The sequence below is a fragment of the Antechinus flavipes genome, chromosome 2 (assembly GCF_016432865.1).
Source record: "Antechinus flavipes isolate AdamAnt ecotype Samford, QLD, Australia chromosome 2, AdamAnt_v2, whole genome shotgun sequence".
Classification (NCBI taxonomy): domain Eukaryota; kingdom Metazoa; phylum Chordata; class Mammalia; order Dasyuromorphia; family Dasyuridae; genus Antechinus; species Antechinus flavipes.
Genome location: NC_067399.1, coordinates 342,325,228 through 342,345,437, shown reverse-complemented (window position 1 = coordinate 342,345,437; position 20,210 = coordinate 342,325,228). Strand labels below are relative to the sequence as shown.

General features: G+C 33.8%; 2 protein-coding genes across 4 annotated transcripts in view; one reads left to right on the top strand and one right to left on the bottom strand.

The window, feature by feature from the left end:
* Positions 1 to 163, bottom strand: part of SLC39A9 (solute carrier family 39 member 9) — a 42,100-nt gene extending 41,937 nt beyond the window's left edge. Inside the window, exon 1 of the mRNA XM_051977908.1 lies at positions 56 to 163. Coding sequence (XP_051833868.1) covers positions 56 to 163 — 108 coding nt within the window. The remainder of the gene's footprint in view (positions 1 to 55) is intronic.
* Positions 152 to 18,841, top strand: ERH (ERH mRNA splicing and mitosis factor). 3 transcript variants are annotated; one of them, XM_051977916.1, is made up of 5 exons: positions 293 to 435; positions 5,675 to 5,730; positions 7,765 to 7,852; positions 10,057 to 10,177; positions 17,283 to 18,841. In XM_051977916.1, the coding sequence occupies exons 2-5, from the start codon at positions 5,725 to 5,727 to the stop codon at positions 17,383 to 17,385; spliced, it is 318 nt and encodes a 105-aa protein (XP_051833876.1). In that variant the 5' UTR covers positions 293 to 435; positions 5,675 to 5,724; the 3' UTR covers positions 17,386 to 18,841. The 3 variants fall into 3 exon arrangements, with proteins under 3 accessions (XP_051833875.1, XP_051833876.1, XP_051833877.1); XM_051977915.1 differs by lacking the exons at positions 293 to 435; positions 5,675 to 5,730 and adding an exon at positions 152 to 283; XM_051977917.1 differs by lacking the exon at positions 5,675 to 5,730 and having other exon boundaries at positions 328 to 435.
* Positions 18,842 to 20,210: the final 1,369 nt, after the last annotated feature.

Here is a 20,210-nt window from a genome sequence, read left to right as displayed (position 1 = left end):
CCTCTTCTAAACGTCGTTTCCGGGTCACAACCGTCCTCTCCTAGACACAACCTACTTTTGGTTCTCCTCGACCCAGCCAGCCGCCATCTTTGAGTTGGGCTTGTGGGATTGGATCTCTGTCGCTCCGTGAGCAGCTGGTCCCTTGGAATGGATGTCTGATCATAGAAGCCTAATATTCAGCGTCCTGGAGAAAGCAAGATCTGCCTTAAAGTCGAAAGGTCTCTCAGCTGTCTTTCCTCCCTCATCAAAGATGGCCAGTCAGGCGTCAACAACTCCTTTGAAGGTATGGGTCTCTAGTCTCCGAGGGGGTGCTCTCGCGTTGCGGCGGCGCCGACTTCCGGTGCCACTTCTCGCGGGGATTGGCTGTTAGCGGTGTTGCGGCTCAGCTCGTGTGCAGTGGCTGTGGCGGCGGCAGCGGCGGAGCTCAGCACTATGGTGAGAGGCCTCGGCGGCCGCCCCCGACCCCAAATTCTAATCCTAGGCCGGAAGGGCCGAACCGGAGGCTCCCCTAACCCTTATGATTCTACCCTTCCCCCGGCTTCGGGGACTGGTCCCCAGCGCCCCCGTTCCCGCATTGTGGCCGAGCGAACCACCCCCACCCCCACTCCCCTTCTCGCCACTCACCCGCCGGGGAGCGGCCCCGCGCTTGGCTCGGGGCTGCTCTCGGAATCCCCTTCCTTGACTTGGGCCGCCTCGAGAGCAGCAGCTGCCAGGTGCGAGGCGGGCACGCACCAGCCCCAGGGGAGCTAGGTGAGGCCTCGGAAATGGCTCGCTCCAAGGTGGCGGGCTTGGGGATGATGGGGATGAGCCTGTTTTTCTGCCCCCCCCCCCCCACCTCCTCCCCGACTCCGAGGCTGCTATAATGGCTCGGAATGTTTCCCTCCAAAATCTGCCGAGGGTGTTAGAAGTAATGCATGTGTTTTGTAGGGAAGTCACTAAACTGACCTTGGAGTTGGAGTTGCCACTCCTCATGTATGAGTGCTGCTGCTCTCCGTTTTTTCTTCTTGTGTTAATTTAATTCATCATTTCCATAGTACTCTTATTTTTTCCTCTTCACAGGCTAAAGTCAACCTCTTACATTTTATTACCTGTGCCTTTCCCAAATCAATGTTAACTATCTAAAGAAATGTATAATTTAAGAGTTTGCAAATCAAGTGAGCTTATTTTCGTTAGATATTAAATAAAGTGCCTTTTATTCTCTATCCCTTGAGTTTTAAGATTCGGAGGATCTTGGTATATACAAGTGCAAATTAAGCCTATGTTCAGTATCTTAAAATTGATAGGTAGGCAGTTATTAAATCCTTGCTGAGTTAAAACAAATAATCTCAGCACTGGAAAATAATTTACATCTTTGTGAAATCTTTTTTAAATATTTTTCTCGTTTTTATTGATCATATCTTAAATATATGTTGTGTTAATAGTATAAACTATTTTTAAAATGGTGTCCCTGACAACTTATTTCTGACATGCCCATTGGAGCCATCTAGTCTGATTAGAATTTAAAATGGAAATTGGTAGCAAAATTGAATTAGCTTTGTTCTGAAAAAAAAATTTCTTTTGTATTTCATGACTAGATTGAACAATATTTTTAAAGAATTTTGAGTCTTTGTTCGATGGCTTAAGCTACTAACTATTCTGTAACCATTCCAAAAGCTACTACTCTATCTGCCTGGCACTTTGCAGGGCATTTCGAAATAGAAAACTATACTATATTCAAGCTTGAGCCTAGATGCTTACTTGTTAGTAATCAAGTGGTAATGTTCAGTGCTGTATTTTAAATGCATTAAGGAATTGAACAATTTATTGTGATTAAAAGTTAGCATCAAGAAAACTTTGTGGAGATGGGATTGAGTTGAGTTTTAAAGAATAGTAGAAATGTGAGAAATATTTTGAAACTTTAAAAAAAAGGTTAGTCTTTCTCATATTCGATTATATTTTAGAAGGAAGGTGGGAAAATGAACTAGCAATGCCCAATGAATTAAAATTAACCAGACTTGGAGATGTTGAGAGTATCATTCAGAGTGAAAATGAAAGTTTCCTAAATTTTTTACTGAGGTAGCTATTAGTTTTCTCAGCTTTGACATTAGCATAACTTTTACTGTAATCCATAGTAAAAAAGAAAAAAAAAATGCAGCTTTGTGTTGGTTAAAACTCAAAAACATTCATGAGGAATGCTGGAAAACACATTAGGCCAATAAAGGATTTGAATCTAATGCAATTGTATTTAAAGCGAAGTACCTCCAGAAAGCTCTGCAAATGGTTCTGTATGAAGAAAGTGAAATTTTGAAAAGTTAGTATCTTATGATACCCCCCCCAAAAAAAAAAAGAATAATAATCTTTATTCTGAAAACAACAAAATTGTACTATTTATTTGTTAATATATTCAGACAAATTAAGTTCCATAAGGAATTTAGAATTGGATATACCAATAAACGGTTTTTTGAATCTATAAGCAAGAAGTAGTAAAATTTGTTGAAATTATAAGCTAGACAGTGATAATTAATACAAACAGTGCAGAGAATTATCGAAGTTCAGGTCTCAAAACAATTTGGGAGTTGGATATCAAACATGATTTTATGGAGTTGGCATTTGATCCTGATTGTTGAATGAAAGGGCATATTTTGATAAGAAAAGCGGTATGGGTAGGAAGAGTGGCAGAGAACATATCCAGTGTATGGGGAATAAGCCTTTTTATCTAAAATAAGGGGAGTAGTGAGAAAGGAGGGTGAAAAAATAGATTGCAGTAATATTATGGAATGTATTGAATACCAAGAGAACTGAAAGAAAAAATTAAATTTAACCTCTTATTTACAGTAAGCCATTAGCACTATTTTAACCTATTTTCAGTGTGGTGGTACTAATTATCATATTTAATGTATGGGACAAATCCATATGCACATATTCTTTTTATTGATCTTATGTTTTTATTTGTTAATCTCATCCCCCTCCCATATTGACATTTCCTTCATATAACAAAAGGGGGGAAAAAGTTAAGGAAAACAATGCACACTGACAATGTCTTATACTGCAGCACTTCTTGAGCTTTGGTTCATGGAACTTCCCAGGAGCCCTTGACACCCTTTTAGGGGAACCAAGAGGTTACACTTATTATAATAATGTTAAGATTTTACTTCCTTTTTAAAATATGTTTCCTTTTTTCATTTACCTATCTGTGTGAGGCCGGTTTTTCTTCACTTAATTCATGTCAGACAACATGTCTCAAAAGTGTGAATTCTATTTAATCAGACATCAAAGAGATTTGCAAAAATATATAAAATAATTACATTATCCTTAACTTTTTTTTTGTTATTATTTTGGAACATGTTAGGAGTTTTTTCTTAAAAAAAAAAAAAGATTATTAGCATGTAATAAATTTGTTTTTTTTTTAATGAATTAAATGAATACTTTAAAATTCATCAGTTTTTGCTTTTCATATGGTTAATGTTGTTATTAAACATAGATTATTCTCACTTTTCAACAGTGTAAAATTTGAGAACTGCTGTTACAGTGTATGTAATATTTCGCATCCATAGTGCCCTTTCTCTTCCTCTTCTTCAGGACCAAGGATTAATAATTATTATTATATAGGATAGAATTTCATTTTATTATTTTGATTTTTGTAATCATTGCATTTTTCTGGTTATACGTCACTGTTCATCAGTTCTTAGATAGTTTAATTATTATAGGCAAAGGATATGAATAATTTAATCACTTTTCACATTATTCAAAAATATTTTCCATGATAGATATATCAGTTCATAGCTCTACCAACCATGTTAGTGTGTATGTCATCCCATAGCCTTTCCAAAATGAAATATGTCTGTTATTTGTCATCCTTGGCAGTTTGCTAGATATGAGATAAAACCTCAAAGTTGTTTTGATTTATCTTTTAATTATTAGTGGTTTGGTTCTTAATAGCTTGCAAGTTCTTTTTTGAGAATTGTTTGTTCATATATTTAAAAGTGTTTTACTGGGAATACATTTTGATTTTATACCTTAGTATTATTAATTCCTTCTGTTTCTTAAATAACAGATATAGGGCAGATATAATTGATATAAAGATATTTTTAATCTTTTAATCAAATTTACTATATTTTAGTTTCATTGATTTTGTTGATGGAAAAAACTTTTATTTCATGCAATTGAAATTGTTTCTTATATCTATTTCTTGCTTAAGATTTTTTCCCTCTAGTTAGGATTGTGAAAGGTGTGTTGACTTCTATCCTCTTCCATTTTTTAAAATAAGGTGATCTTTTGTATTTTCATTCTTTAAACTGCATGCACCATTTGGAACTTAGTTTTGGTATATTTTGTTAGATATGTTCATCTAAATTCTTTTTTTTTTTTTTTTTTTTTTTGCTAATTTATTTCTGTATTGTGAAATAGGATTTCCCTCTCCAAATAGTTTGATGTCTTGCTTTTATCTCTTCACCAGCTTACCTTTATGAGATAAAGTATGATTTCAATAATTAAACCAGAGAGGAATAAAGCAAGAAAAGACAATTACTGCCATTATTACCAGTGTATATTAAGCAAAAAGTTTAAATAAAATCTTAAGAAAAGACTCAAAATTATTTGCTGATAATCATGGATTTATGCCATGGTGCAAGTATGGTTCAAAATTAGGAAAGCAGTTAACCTGAAAAGATGCAGAACAATCCTCTTGAAAACACAAATGCCAAAAATTTTTATAAGCATAGGCATAAAAGACCAAGACCCATTTTTTAATGTTAGAAATTTACATAAGCCAAAACCTAGAGCATAATTTGAAATGGAGACACCAAAAACCTTCTATGACGTAGGACTAATGCAAAGCTGTCCTGTCCTCTCTGCTGTTGAGGAATGTATTGAATGCCAAGAGAGCTGAAAGAAAAAATTCAATTTAGCCTCTTGTTTACAGCAAGCCATTAGCACTATTTTAACTTATTTTCTGTGTGATGGTACTAATTATCATATTTGATGTATGGGACAAATCCATACACACATATTCTTTTTATTGATCTTATGTTTTTGTTCATCTCATCCCCCTCCCATATTGACATTTCCTTCATAATAGTTCTCAAAATTTTATAAGACATGAAAAAGAATCTGAAGTTATAAGCAGTGGCAGTGAAGGAGCAAAATTATATGTGAAAGTAGATGACATGATGATTACTTAGGAAAGCTTAGTCAAACTAAGGGAGACAATGTAGAAGGCTGAAAATGTAATTCACACATAAATTAATATTTCTGTAGAGCAGTAACAAAATCTAGGAAGAAATGGTAGAAAAACAAAAACCATTTGAAATTACAAAGTCCAGGATTCGTTTTACTCAGACACCTTTAGAATTTATAGGACACTTCAGAGAAATAAAAGGAGGATTTAAATAATTGGAAAGCTTTTTGTTGCTTATAGTTGGATTGTAACGATATAAGAAAAAATGATATTGCTTACGTTAACTTATAGGTTTAGTGTTGTATCAGTTAAATTATTTAAAATGTAAAATAAAAGGGGAAAGAACAAATCTGGATACCACATAATTATAATTATCAAGATTGGTCCTTGAGAGTTGAGAAATGTGCTTATTTCCCTCTTTTGTGAGGTGGGGAACTATGGTTGTGGAATATTGCATAGTTAATGTTTTGGTAGATTTTTCTGGACTGCTTTTTAATTTAATTTTTTTTTTAATCTTAGTTACAAGGGATGACTTGTTGAGTAACGGAGGGAGCGATTTACATTTGGAAATGAAGGTGATGTAAAAACAAAAGATGTCAGTAAAGCTAAGATTTTTTTTTAAGTGAACCTCAGAGTATCAGCAAAAGGAATTATCTAAGTCAAATATTAGCTTCAGTAAAATAGCAAGATATAAATCCACAGGTCATTATTTTATATTATAATAAAAAACATGAGGAAATGATAGAGAAGTCCCATTCAAAATAATTATAAAAATACAGGATATATCTGGGAGGGTTAATCTTTATCAAAACACTGAAGACATAAGCATAATTAGAAAACACTATAGAAGTAAAGGAACACTTAACAATTGGAGGATAGGTGTTGTTCATTTTGGGACCATGTCAATATTAAAATTCTAATTTGCAGATTTATTGCCAAAGAGTTAATTTATAGAGCAATCAAAGGAATAAAATTCATATGAAGAAAAAGGTCTAGAATTTCTAGGAAAATGACAAAAGTAATAATAAAAAAGTTGGGGGAGTTGCACTTCCACACCTTAAACTATGTTATAAAACAATGATGATCAGAACTATTGGGTCTTGATTAAAAATTAGATTAATAGAACAGACTAGCTATATCTGTGCTGCTGCTGCTGGTGACTGTTGTTCTTCTTAACTCCTGGTAAGAAAGATCTTTCTACCAATACAGTTCAGATGTTCCACAATTTATAGTCTTAAACGTAGGATAGAAGACTGAGGAATTAAAAACACTTGTCTGAGTTACATAGATAGTATCTGTCAGAAGCTGAATTTGAATCCAGGTCTTCTTGGCTCTAAGATAGGCTTTCTAGTCACTATACCATTCTGCCAGTACTCTTCAATAAAACATTTTATTTGTGAAAAGTTCGTTTTAGATAGGGAAATTTCTTTCTGTCAAACTACCCAATTGCTCTTCAAGCACCTAAATAAAAACTAACCTTTCTCTTCAAAATAAGAAGAGTTGGAAGGGAAAGATGGTTGTGTAGGGATTAATAATCAATTGATCAATAAAACATCTCCTTTGGGTAGCAAAGTGCTTTACCAGAGATATGTGGGACATAGAGAAAATATGGTTCCTGGCCTCAAAGAACATGATCCGTTAGGCAGAGTATGATACACAAATAGCTAATACCAAAATGAATAAATAGTATGTAGATCAGGGCTTCTTGTAAACTTTTTCCACTCACAATCCCTTTTTGCCCAAGAAATTTTTACACAACTCTGGGTGTATAGGTATACAAATCAAACCTTTACTTATAATAAAATATAATTTCACAGTCTACACATTCATGTGACCCACATTTTTTAAGAAATACTAGGCTGTAGTATGAAGTAAGGTTAGAAAAGATAGGCTGATGCTTGACTACAGAAGACTTTGAAGGTTACATGAAACAATTGAAGTTAACCAAGGGTCAGCAAATTTCTGCCCAATTTTAGGGTTGTTTTTGTAGACCCCTCACCTTGAGAATTTTCACATTTAAAAATGTGAAAATTATATTTAAAATGTAAAAGCCCTTCTTAGCTTATAAGTAAGCAAAACATGATTTCTTTACTCCTGCTGTAGAACACGGGGAGCCACTGAAGGTTTTTGTGCTTAAGGAGGCATAAGAAGTAATAGTTCAGCTTCCTAAAATGTTAGTGTATGTAAGATGGATAGGGAGCTGTGAGAAATTGTAGATGGAGAGTTGTTAGTCTTTTGTAACTTGCTGGGAGATTGACTATGAATTGGGTTAAGGCGGTGACAAGAAAACAAAAAGGAAAAAAATATGTCAGATAATTCTTTGGGAGAAAAGAATAACAAGATTTTAGTTTCAGAATACAGGATCTAATTTCAAGGAATGATTGTTTTTTTTTTTTGTTTTTTTGCCAAGTAATGGTTTCATGGAACTTCAATATGAAGTACCTAAATTTTATGTTATATGCAGTTGCATAAATACTCAGGAAATGAAATATAACACTCCTTTATGTTTTTGTAACAGTTTTAAACTTGAACATGCGTTTCAGATTATACTTTATTCAAATGTTGCTAAGAAACTATATTGAATTTGCCTTTTTTTTTTTTTCCTGCAGTCTCATACTATTTTGTTGGTACAACCTACCAAGAGGCCTGAAGGCCGAACTTATGCTGATTATGAATCAGTGAATGAATGTATGGAAGGTAAGTTAGCACTAGTTGAGAGAGTTTCCTCCCCTGCAAAAATTACTTTATATATACAGGATGAAAAGTTATGAGACTGGATTTTTTTTTAATACTGTTATTGAAATCTTTTGGTTTTACGTTCCATATATTCCATCCTCTCAAAGAATCACCTTTCTAAAAGAATTTATTTTATTTTTTACATTACAAAGAAGAAAGGAAGGGGGAGGGTAACAGAAAAACCAGTGAACATATTTTTTTTTAAAAATATGACTTTGTATGTAATGTTCTCCATTTATGGATTGATATTTGTGAAGTTATCCTCATTACAGCTCCTCACTTGTGTTGCCTTGATCACCCCAATATTTTTCCACCTGGAATATAAACTTTGCATACATTACAGTTTTTTTTTTTTTTTAAAGAAAGCCTTCAGTGATTAGCATTATTGAATTTAATAATTCTTTATTCTTTAAAGCTCTGTGGATTCATTGATATGAATCCCTTAACTAGCAAATCACAGCCACCCTTTGATTTAGTAGATGCTCTTTATGAATCATTCCACTCTATGACCAGCCTGTCAATGAGCCTTTGAAATTTCTTTTTATTGGTTATAGTCAGTCTTTTGATAGTCATAACTTTGTCTTTTGGTAAGCTGTTAGTTGAATGATTTATCCAAGTTGCATTATAATGGGAGTTGATAAATTAGCCACTTCTTTGCAGCACATTGTTTGCTGATGCCTTCATTAGCTTGAACATATTAAGCATAATTAAACTTAACACCTGTCTAAAGGAATAAGAATATGACATACTTTTTCCAAATTGCCAAGTGTCAAATTCATTCAGTAGAAAATAAGCAACTTTGGGGTAAGATTTTTTTGTATTTGTAGCCCCAGGACCTGTTAATTGAGTTAGTTGTCCCATTACACTAAAGAAGCCTTAGAAGTTAGGAGTGTGTGGGGGGGAACAGCCTTATTCCTCCTATTGTGGGAATGATTCCCTTTATTCTGCTAATTGATTTCAGTTTAATTTGATGGGGATGAATTGCTTTCTAAAATTTTAAAATTTCACTATCTTTTAAAAGCAAAACAGAACCTGTCCAGCACACTATATTTTATTTGCTGAGATAGCATAATAGCTGATGTTTGTATCATACTTTAAAGTTGCAAACTACTTTACATAGATGTATTATTTCACTTGACACTAACAACAACCCTGTGAGGTATATATTAGAGTTGACTGTTATCTTTAATTTTATAGATTAGGAAACTGAGGCTCAGAGGGTTACATACTTAGTAAATAACAGGTGTACTTTCCCCCCTATTAAGTGATTTATTAATGCATTTTTCTTATGCTTCCATCCCTTTCCAGTGACTTTCCATGTACCCAACCCTGCATTAGAACCTTCCTTTTATTTTTCTTTTGGTTGAATGTAGTTAAATAAAACAAAGCAAAACATATTGGTCATGTCTGAAAATGTGTTTCAGTTCACACCTGTAGTCTGTCTCTTCTACTGAGAGGTAGAAGGCTTGTGTTAGCTTTCTCAGAATTTGACATTATATTGATCAAAATTTTGAAGGCGTTTGATATTTTCCTTACCTTATTGTGGTTATTTTTGTTCTCCCACTTCTGCCTTTAGTCTCCAGTCAATTCACATGAACGTTTCCATATTTCTCCAAGTTCACTCCTTGAGAAATTAATGATTTTTATAACACAACAATACATTCATATACCATAATTTGTTCATTGAATAGACAAATTATTTGTTTCCATTGTTTTTTGCTATTAGAAGTAGTTCTGGGGTTATGTGTATATATTTGCATATATGACCTTTCCTTCTGTCATCTCTGATCTCTTTAGGATGTGAGCCTATCTGTGATACTTCTGGATCAAACAATATATGTTCAGTTTAGTGTTAGATATGTCTTTAGCAGTACAATTCATTGTGACAGGAGAGAATAAAACTAACATTCCAGGCTGTTTGATCTACTGAATAATGAATCCCTTTACTCGAGCCCTGTGCTTTGACTTCACTGTGGTAAATAAAGACATTGAACAGTTAATATTATAATGAATTCATAAAAGTAAGTTGCATTTTAAAGTGGGAAAACAGAGCAATAAACCTAATACCAATCAAAATAAATTCAAAATATCTTAGGTCTTTTTAAACTTGACATTTACTGCTCAAATCACGAACTTTGTATAAGATCTTGTTTCTCTCTTTCTAGGAGTTTGTAAAATGTATGAAGAGCATCTGAAGAGAATGAATCCCAACAGTCCCTCCATCACATATGATATCAGTCAGTTGTTTGATTTCATTGATGATCTGGCAGATCTTAGCTGCCTTGTGTAAGTATCATCTGCCATTGTAAATAAAAATTTTTATTCTTTTTTTTCTAGTTTTCCTTCTTCCCTCTTAGTCACTGATTCAATTTAATACTGTAATTCTGTGCATTATCTCAGTCTGCCATTTAAGTAAGAATGATCATTCCATTTTATACTTTAGAATTAAAGGCACTGAAAGTTTCTAAAGATTTGCCCAATAAATGAGTAAGCAGAGAGAACTCTCATTACAATTTAACATTCTCCCCATTTTTGGTTGTATATCACAGAGTTCATCAGGGTTTTTGTTCAAAAGCATTCTGGGTTGCTGTTGATAAAAATTATGTTATTCTTTAATACCATGTAATTAAAGAATAGATCAAATGCATACCTTTAATCCAGTAATACCACCAAAAACATTCATAAAAGGAAAGGGCCTATGTGTACAAAAAATATTTATAGCAGCTCTTATTTATGGTGTAGCTAAGAATTGGACATTGAATTCATGCACATCAATTGGGAAATGGCTAAACAAGCTGTTATATATAATTGTAATGGAACATTGTTGTACTATAAAAAAGGGATCTCAGAAAAATTTGGAAAGACTTATATGAATTAATGCAAAGTGAAGAACTTGAATGACTTAGCTATTCTCAGCAATACAAAGATTCAAGACAATCCCAAAAGATTAATGAAACATACTATCTGCCTCCAGAGTAAGAACTTAAAAGCCTGACTCATGTTATTTTTCACTGTTTCTTTTTTCCCCCCTTTTATTTGAATCTTCTTGTACAAAATGAATAACAGTAATGTTTTACATAATTGAACTTGTATGATTACTTTATCAAGGAGATAAGAGGAGGGAGGGGGGAAAGATAGAATTTAGAACTCAAAACTTTGAAATAAAAATGTTAAAAAATTGAAAAATGCATAGGAGCAGGATGGAATTTATGTGATACTAGCTTTAAGCAGCCATTTTTATATACATTTTTGTCTAATATGTAAAAGTGAAGGCTGATCTTATGGCCTAGCGGCGTGTAACAGTCTACTCTGTTTATTTTAGTTCCCTGTTTTTTTCCTCACAATTCTTCAAACATTTTTGTCACTTTGCCCCCCAATAATAATTCATATATACATAGTATTTTGAAGTTTGCAAAGAACTTTTCTCCTCATATCTTGATCCAGTAATACAAGTACCCCATTTTACAAATGAGAAAACTGGGGATTGGTTAAATGACACATAAGTAGCAGAGCTGGAGTATGACTGGTTGTTCTTAATTATGCTTCCCACTACCTTGTTACCCACACATCATTTATAAATTTATAGTTATTCAAATGAATGTCCTCACCCATTTCAGTTCCTTAGAACATTTTAACATCATTTATTTTTTCTTCTTTCCCTCTAGCATATCATTAGTCTTCATTTGTATTCTTATCTTTATCCTTGATCCTGTTTCCTTCTCTTTTCTTTTCTATTTCCCTTTTACTATTACCTTTCCATCTGCTTATAGTCATTTCTTCCACGTTCTTGCTCCATTTTTCATTATCTACTACTCTTTCATTCTTCTCTTGTTTTTAAATTTCTTGAAAAAGTTGTCTATACCTACTGCAGCAATTTCATTAGTACCCACTATATTCTCAATCCTATAAAATCTGGGTTCTTTCAATCTTGATATTTATTATATCTTATAGTAATAGTAACATTCTATTACTTTAATATACCACAATTTATTGATTAATATCCTAGTCAGGGAATATCTGTTTTGTTTATAGTATTTTGCTACTACATAAATTGTTGCTGTAAGCATTTTGTCCTTTGTGGAACTATTATTTCTATCTTTGATCTCCTGATTACATAATACCTACCAATGAGATGTTGAAGTTAAAAGGACATGGATTTTTCCTAGCAGTCTTTAGCTGATATCCACAATAATCAGATAAATTGACAACTCCACTAATAATTCAATACTATGCCTCTCTTTGCTCCAACATTGACTGTTCTTATTTTTGTTATCTTTGCTAATTTGCTAAATATGAAGTGAAAGTCTCATAAGTTGCTTTGAATTGCATTTCAGTTATGATTAGGAGCAGTTTTTACATGCGATTTTTCTGTAGTTTTCAGTTCTTTTAAGGTTTATTTATATCTTAGGATCTCAGTCATTTAACTCACACCTCTATGATTATTATATGTGGATTATAGGATAGGAATTTTTTCAGAACAACAGACTGTAATGTACATTTTCTTTTTAGATTTTACGGTCTGGGTTAAAGTCTAGTTTCTGGATTATTACTATTACTACCCTGGACAAGTCACTTAACTCCTCAGTGTCCCAGATCATATAGTAACAGTGATTAATGTTAATTGTCCAGTTAATTTTAATTAGTGGTATATATAAAATCCTTACAGTTTACTATTCCAAATCCTTTTCTAGTTTAAAATGATCTGTTTATCAGATTGAATTAGAAAATTCTTGTCCACTCAAAGTATATTCAAATATTTAACATTTTTCTTTTATTTCTTTTTTTAAAAGGTTTATTTGTATGTATTTGTATATATTAATGCATGCATGTACATATGCACATGTGAAATTTCTAATAGACTCTCAAAACCTCTCCTTATAACAAAGAAAAACAAAAAAATTTAAAATTTGCCCAATAAAGTGGAAACCTAGTTATGAATATTTTACCCCCAGTTGTGTGTAAAAAAAAAATTTGTATATTCATTTTTTTACATATTTCCATATGAATCATGTTGAGAGAAAAAAATCAGAATAAAAGGGGGAAGATGGGGAAGGTGAACATAGTATGTGTTACAGATCTATAGTTCTGTCTTTAGAAGTACATGGCTTTTTTCATCTGAAGTTTAGTGGGATTGCTTGGATCACTGAACTATGAGAGGAATCAAGTCTGTCATAATTGATAATCTCACAATCCTGCTATTGATGTGTACAATGTTTTTCTTGATTCTGCTTGCTTCATTCAGCTTTGGTTCATGTAAATCTTTTTAGGCCTTTCTGAAGTCAGCCTGTTCATCATTTTTTATAGGACAGTAATATTCCATTTATTTGATTTTTCAAGATCCATTTAATTCATTAATCACCATATTACCTGCCTTAAATTAGGTTTTTTTTTTTTTTTTTCAAATGGGAAAATGACATAGAAAAGCAATAGCACTAATAGAGATTTTTAGATTGGGGTATGAGAGTAGTTTTTTTTTTTTTTATTTTGGAATGCACTTTTGATTCAAATCCTCTCTGAGAATTGTTAATACATTTAGTTGTGACATTTAAAAAGTTGTCTCCCTTTTTTTATACAGGTGAAATTTCATGCTGAGTATCTAGTTGAACATAAATATTATGTTGCAAGGTACTGTGTGGCTTTGTGTGATGCAAAAATGAGTAACACAATTTCCCCTGTAGAATAAGGAGTCTAAAAGGTTGGTGTAGATTTGGAAATACTTCATGAAAGAAAATGACATTTGAGTGAGTAAAGGACGGAAGTATTATCAGTCCTTTTTGGAAGATATATGGATGAGAGAAAGGCAATTAAGTTGGAAGAAACTGTATGATGAGACAAGGAAATGAGAAAAAGGACATGTTTAGAGAATGATGTATTAATTATTTAGCAGATGCCTAGGATATTGATGCAACTCTGACTTAATTATATATATTTCTTGTGTAGGAATAGGTCACAGGGATTTTCAGTGCAGCCGTATATCAAGGACAATAGATAAGCACACACATGCTAACTGATTAAAAACTACTCTTAACTATAGGCAGTCAACAAGAGAACTGTTCGGTTCTGCAAACATATATTGTATCTAGGATATACTGCAACATATCCAACATATAAAGGACTGCTTGCCATCTAGGGGAGGGGGTGGAGGGAGGGAGGGAAAAAAAAAATCGGAACAGAAACGAGTGTCAATATAAAGTAATTATTAAATAAAGATTAAAAAAAAAAAAAAACTATAGGCAGTCTTAATTTTCAGAACACCTGCTGAGGATTCGATGTATTTCAGAAAGCTAAAGCAGTATATATTGATGGACTGGAAACTATATTTTGCAAAGGAATATTCCTTAGGCTACTGTAAGGAAAATTGGACCCAATCCAGGGTGGAGAAAAAGATGTATACTTGGGATTGATAGTTAGTTTTATATAGGTCTCTTTGAGCATCACCAAAGCAGTATCAGGCAGCTGAATGCTTAGTTAAATAAAGATTCACTAAATACTATGTCTTTTTTTTTTTCTTTTTTGAAGCAATCAGTAACTTGCCCAAGATCACAAAGTGTCTTAAGTGCCAGATTTGACATTAAGTGTATGCATTAAGTGTATGAAGCCAGATTTGAACTTAGGTCCTCAACTTCAGGGCTAGTGCTCTGTCCACTGCCTTTAAATGCTTATATCTCAACGAATTCAAGTTAACGTTCTCTAGGACGGTAATTATAAGTAGAGGGTGATAGATATATTTTCTACCCTCACAGACCCACCTTCTATAATATAATGTATGCTTCTTGAAGGTAAACTCTTTTTCATTTTGCAGTGTCCTGGGATTCAAAAGCCAGTGTTTCGTGTTTTCTCCATTACTTGCACAATACATTGCTCCTTGTGGGCACCTAAATATTTGAATATATGAGGAAATTTAGAGTGATGAGAGATTAAGATAGAAAGGTTTAGGGAATATATTGAGAACCTTGAGCTTTAGGACTTGACCTTTTCGATGGTTAGCTATTGAAGATGATTGATCAGAGTATAGGAGAGTTAGATGATTGAATTACAAATATACTTTAGCAAAAGTTAAATGATTGATTATCTGTAAAAATGGGTTAAAGGTGGGAGAGACTGAAAGTGAGGAAGTTGGAATTGTCCAGGTGAGGTTAATAAAGGTGGTGATTTTGAGAAGGTGATAGATAAAAGATCGTGGAAAAAGTTAACATAAGATTGTTAGCTGGTTGCATTTTGAGAATAAGGGAGAAGGAATCAAATAAAAATGACTCCAGAGTTTCAGGGTTGAGTGAAAGAAAGATGGCATTAATCATTTAAAAAGAGGTCATAAGAAAGCTCATTTTGAGGGAGATATTTTCAATTTTGAACAGATGACATTTACATGGAATTGTCTGCCAGATGATGGAAATGTAGAACTAAAAGTTTGGACCAGAGACAGAAATGTGTAAGTCTTTTGCTTAGAGGTTATATAGCTACAGGACAAAGAATCTTGAGAATTGTCTACTTTCATAGAGTAAAGAATAGACTATTAAAAAGAAGAGAACTCAGAGCAATAGGAGGAAAATCTGATTTATGCAGGGTCATATAGATTAGAAGCTGAGGGAAGATAGGAGCAAATGAAAAAATGTTTTGCTGTGAAATTTCTGGATAGATTTTTAATTTTTTTTTCAAAAAAATTTTCATTTCTAAAGCCCTTAAAAACTGCATCCACCAATCAGCAATGCTCATTAAATGTCTAGTGTTTTTTAAGCACTATAATACACAATAGGGCTTACTTAATAACAAAAATTAAAGTCCCTGCCCTTAAGGAGTTTGTATCTCTGTTTTTAATATTTCTTTTCCTAAAATGGGACTAAAATTGACTAAAATTCATAAAATTGACATTTGTTCCCTTGATCGGAAATAATATAAAAAGGAGATTTGTGAAAGAAACAAGGGGATTGAAAGGTTAAAGATGAATTTCACTGAATAAGCTCACGTATATTCAGGGCAAACTAGTTATTCTGCATATTCATCATATTCCCACCAGATGGTGCACAGTGCTTGTGAAATGCTCATTCTTCATTACATTTCATGGATAATCCCTACCTGCCTGATAGCTATTTTTCACATTGTGAATGTGCATATAAGCTTCACTTTTGATCAACTTAAATGTTTCTCCCTTTTCTGGAGACTTCCAAAGCTCTAAGTTGGCACTTCAGGTTTTAATAACCCTCTTGACTATGAGTTAGACATTGCTACTAATGATAGTCCTTATCCCTAATATTTTTCCTTTTTTATTTTAATATTTTTCCCCTCAATGACATGTAAAAACAATTTTAATATTTTTTTAAATTTTTGAGTTCTTAATTCTTTCCCACCCTGCTTTTTTTCCCTTTCCCTTCATTAAGAAGACAGACAATTTGATGTATGTTATATACCTGCAGTCATGCAAAACATGTTTCCGTATTAGTCTATGTTGTAAGGGAACACATATCAAAAAACCCAAGCAAAGAAGTAAAAAAATGTATGCTTTCATCTGCATTCATTCTTTATTAGTTCTTTCACTGAAGATGGATAGCATTTTTCATAAATCCTTTGAAATTAAGTTGGATCCTTGCATTGCTGGGAATAGCTAAATCATTCACAATTTATATTCGTATGATACTATATAGTATAGTTACTGTGTACAGTGTTTTTTTGATGGTGCGCATTTCATCATCACTTGAACTGTATCACTTTGACTTTCCAGGTTTTTCTGAGTACATCTTGCTCATTTTTTACATATATAATAATAATATTCCAGTGCAATCATGTCATCCAATTTGCCATTCCTCATTTGATGGCTGTCACCTCAACTTCCAATTCTGTGCCACCACAAAAAGACCTGCTATACATGTTTTTGAAACATAGATTCTTTTTTTTTGTCTTTTCTCTCTTTGGGATCCAGATGTAATACTGGTATTGCTGGATCAAAAGGTAGGCAATTTTCTAGCCTTTTGGACACAGTTTCAAATTGGTCTACAGAATGGTTGAATCAATTCACAATTCCACCAAAAGTACATTAGTATCCTATTTTTTCCATATCTCCTTCAATATTTACTATTTTCCTTTTCTGGTATATTAGCTACTCTGATAGGTTTGAAGTGACACGTCGTTTGTTTTTATTTGCATTTCCATAAGTTTTTTTTTTGTTGTTGTTATTATTTTGATGGTTTATAGATTTTTGGTTTTTTACTACTCCAGACAATATAAAGTTCTTGAATTTAAAAAAAAAAATTTTCCAAGGCAGATGCTAAAAACTGACATCAGCATTTTTATTGTTCATTTTCACTGTTACATCTCTGCTGGCTTCTGTCAGCCTGGTTCAATGACTCTATTTCTATTGGGAGAGAATAACAGTAATCCCTGCTTTTTGGATTTTCAGGTACCGAGCGGACACTCAGACATACCAGCCCTATAACAAAGATTGGATCAAAGAGAAGATCTATGTGCTTCTCCGTCGGCAGGCCCAACAAGCCGGCAAATAATCCAAGTGGCAGCCTTGGGGGGGATGTGGGGAGGGCTTGGAAAACAGGTGTGTACAGCGTGCTGTAGTGAGAGCTTTGTATTATAGAAGTCCTCTTTCCATTTTGTTACAATCTAGCCAAGGCTGAATGTATTAGATTTTTGTCTTGTTCAATCTGAAGCCCCTGTCCCTCCCTACTTTCTTTTTCTTTTTTATTAAAAAGTAGCTGAAAATTTGTCTTCACTCAGTTAGCACTTGGTTACAGTTCTTCCCAGCTGTTCATATCTGCTTCATAATGTTCATTGTACTTATACCCTTCTGTGTGAAGGTTTTTCAAAATTTAGTTACGTCCTCAAAACTCAAAGGCTTAGTAGAAAATACAATAAATGCTCTTTAGTTAAGCTTTCTCTGGGTTCATTTTTTGTCTATGAGCATATGTTCCTGTAAAACAATTTTTGTAGCAAAAGGAAAAATTGCACATTGACTGAACTGTATGTCTTGGTAAAGTTATATCATTTGAGAAGCTTTTATCTCATTTCTGTGGCATAGTAAATGCCAAACATATAGTTCCCAGGTTTTCAAATAGTGTAATCAGAATTTGATTCCTAGTGAAGTCACATTATGGATCAACAACCAATCTATATTTTTTGTTCATCTAATTTGTTCAGGTATTCTTGTTAATGAATTAATTTCCTGGCTACACAACTTGGAGCTTTCAGCATTTCAGCACTAATTACCTACTACTATATAGAAAATGAGAGAAAAGCAGCGAACCATTAAAAGAATAAGTGATAAATTTATCATTTCTGAAGAGTGCTTGCACTATCAATTTATCATTTTCCTAATAACCATATGTTTCTAGCTCTGTTTCCAAGCTTTAGAAACTAGGGGGACTTTCTCTAAATCTGCTACATTATTTTGACTTTAATCATAATCAAGTGGCAAATAAGGTCACCACAAGATTGGCAGCTAACAAAATCTTAGTAGTAGGTCGGGGTCAACAAACTATAGCCTGGTGAGCCAGCTAAAAATGCTTTTTACATTTTAATATAAAGATTTGTTGTGTTATAAAGACCAAATGATTTGATAACTAGTGCAGTGCCTGGCACACAGTAAACACTATACTAATGTTAATATTTTTTATTCTAAAAATTCCTAAAAAACCATTCTTAGGAGATTTGGTTGTTGATTTACCAACTTCTCTACAGGGTGACTGGCTAATGAGTGAATGGCCTAGTCTTCACTAACTGAGTAAAGAACCAAAATGTAACCTATTAATACGAAGTGATGATTCTATAGGAAATCAACATTGCTAACAAAATTATCCTGCTAATGTTCCCTTGACTTTGTTTTCCATATTTTTGTATTAATGTTCTTTTGATTTTACATTTATCACAACCCACTAACTTCCTTGCCAAATAGGAGCCTTCCCTTTCAACAAATATAACCAAATAAAAATAAATAATTGTACCTGAAAATTGATGCTATTATGCTACATCTCCAGTTTGTCAACTTTTCCAGGTAAGACCTTCCCTTCTGTCTTCCAATCTAGACCAGAAAGAAACAATGACAACTGCTTTAGTTGTCAGTTGAAGACCTTAAAGAGGCTCCATCTCATTAACAAAAATGTTGGCCATTATTTTGACTTCCTCAAACTCCTAGTGGGCTGAGGTGGGAAGGGAAAGAGACTAGAAAAGACATCCCTCCTAGTTTTGGTCTTGACATTTGAGGAAGGGTATTAATTGGGGTAGAATTTGACTCCTGCTGGTCATGTCATTGGAATAACAGTTAACAAGAAAGCTTACTTAATCATAATCTTGAAGGGGGGCGTAGGGGAGAGTGCAGGGAGTAGCAAGGATATAGCATTCATTTATTGGACACAGCTTTCCTATCTCTACTTTGGCCATGTTGGAGTACCCCGTCAGATATTTGCCTCTTTTAAAAGAAGTTTCTTTTAAGGGACTATATTTCATAAGAGCTAGGTAGATGGTTTACTTTCCTAAGGTCACTAGAAAGCAAGCCTTCTGTTATACCTCCAAATAACTACTTTTTCTAAATAATTTGTTTTGTTTCTAGGTTCTATATTGTCACTTATTTCCAGATTACAGTAAGCTAAGAGCTTCCTGGGCCTTAGAATGCTTTGCTGCTTATTTTGCTGCTTCTAGAGAGTATGTCTGTTCCCACTGGGGCTTGTTACACTGCCCATTGTTAGAGGCCTAAACATGGAAGCCTCAATATGTCCCTCGTACTGGGGCCTGAACATTTACCTGGATATGTGGGTATACCACACTGCTCCCTTAATCTGGGACAGGAATGCTACCTTTCGTACTAAGAGTTAGCAATGGTTGGGCCTGATGTTTGCCTTTCTGCCGGAAAACAGCAGAGCCAAATTTAAATGTCTGTTTCCACCTTGTTTTTTACTGATTCATAAAACAAAAAGAAGCAGCTAGAAACTCACCTGGGCCAATACCTGCTCTTACAACCAGCTATCACTTTTCTGCCACAGTGGAGAAGGGCATCTGGTACCCTTTGAAGGTCCACTCACAGGTCCTTGCATACGTTACTCATTGAAAGTTCCAGAGAAAAAGGGAAAGAATTCACAATATTGAAGGGGAAGGGAATAAACATTTGGGTAGTGCCCATCACTAGGCTCTGTGTTAGGTGTTTTTACAAATAGTGTCATTTGCTCCTGAAAATGAACCTCTTGATGTAGGTAGGTGTTACTCTGATCCCCATTTTACAACTAAGGAAACTCAGGCACATAGATTTAAGTGACTTACCCTGGATCACAGCTAGTGAGATCAAAATTGAACTCGGTTCTTCATGACTCCAGGCTCAGCACTCTTA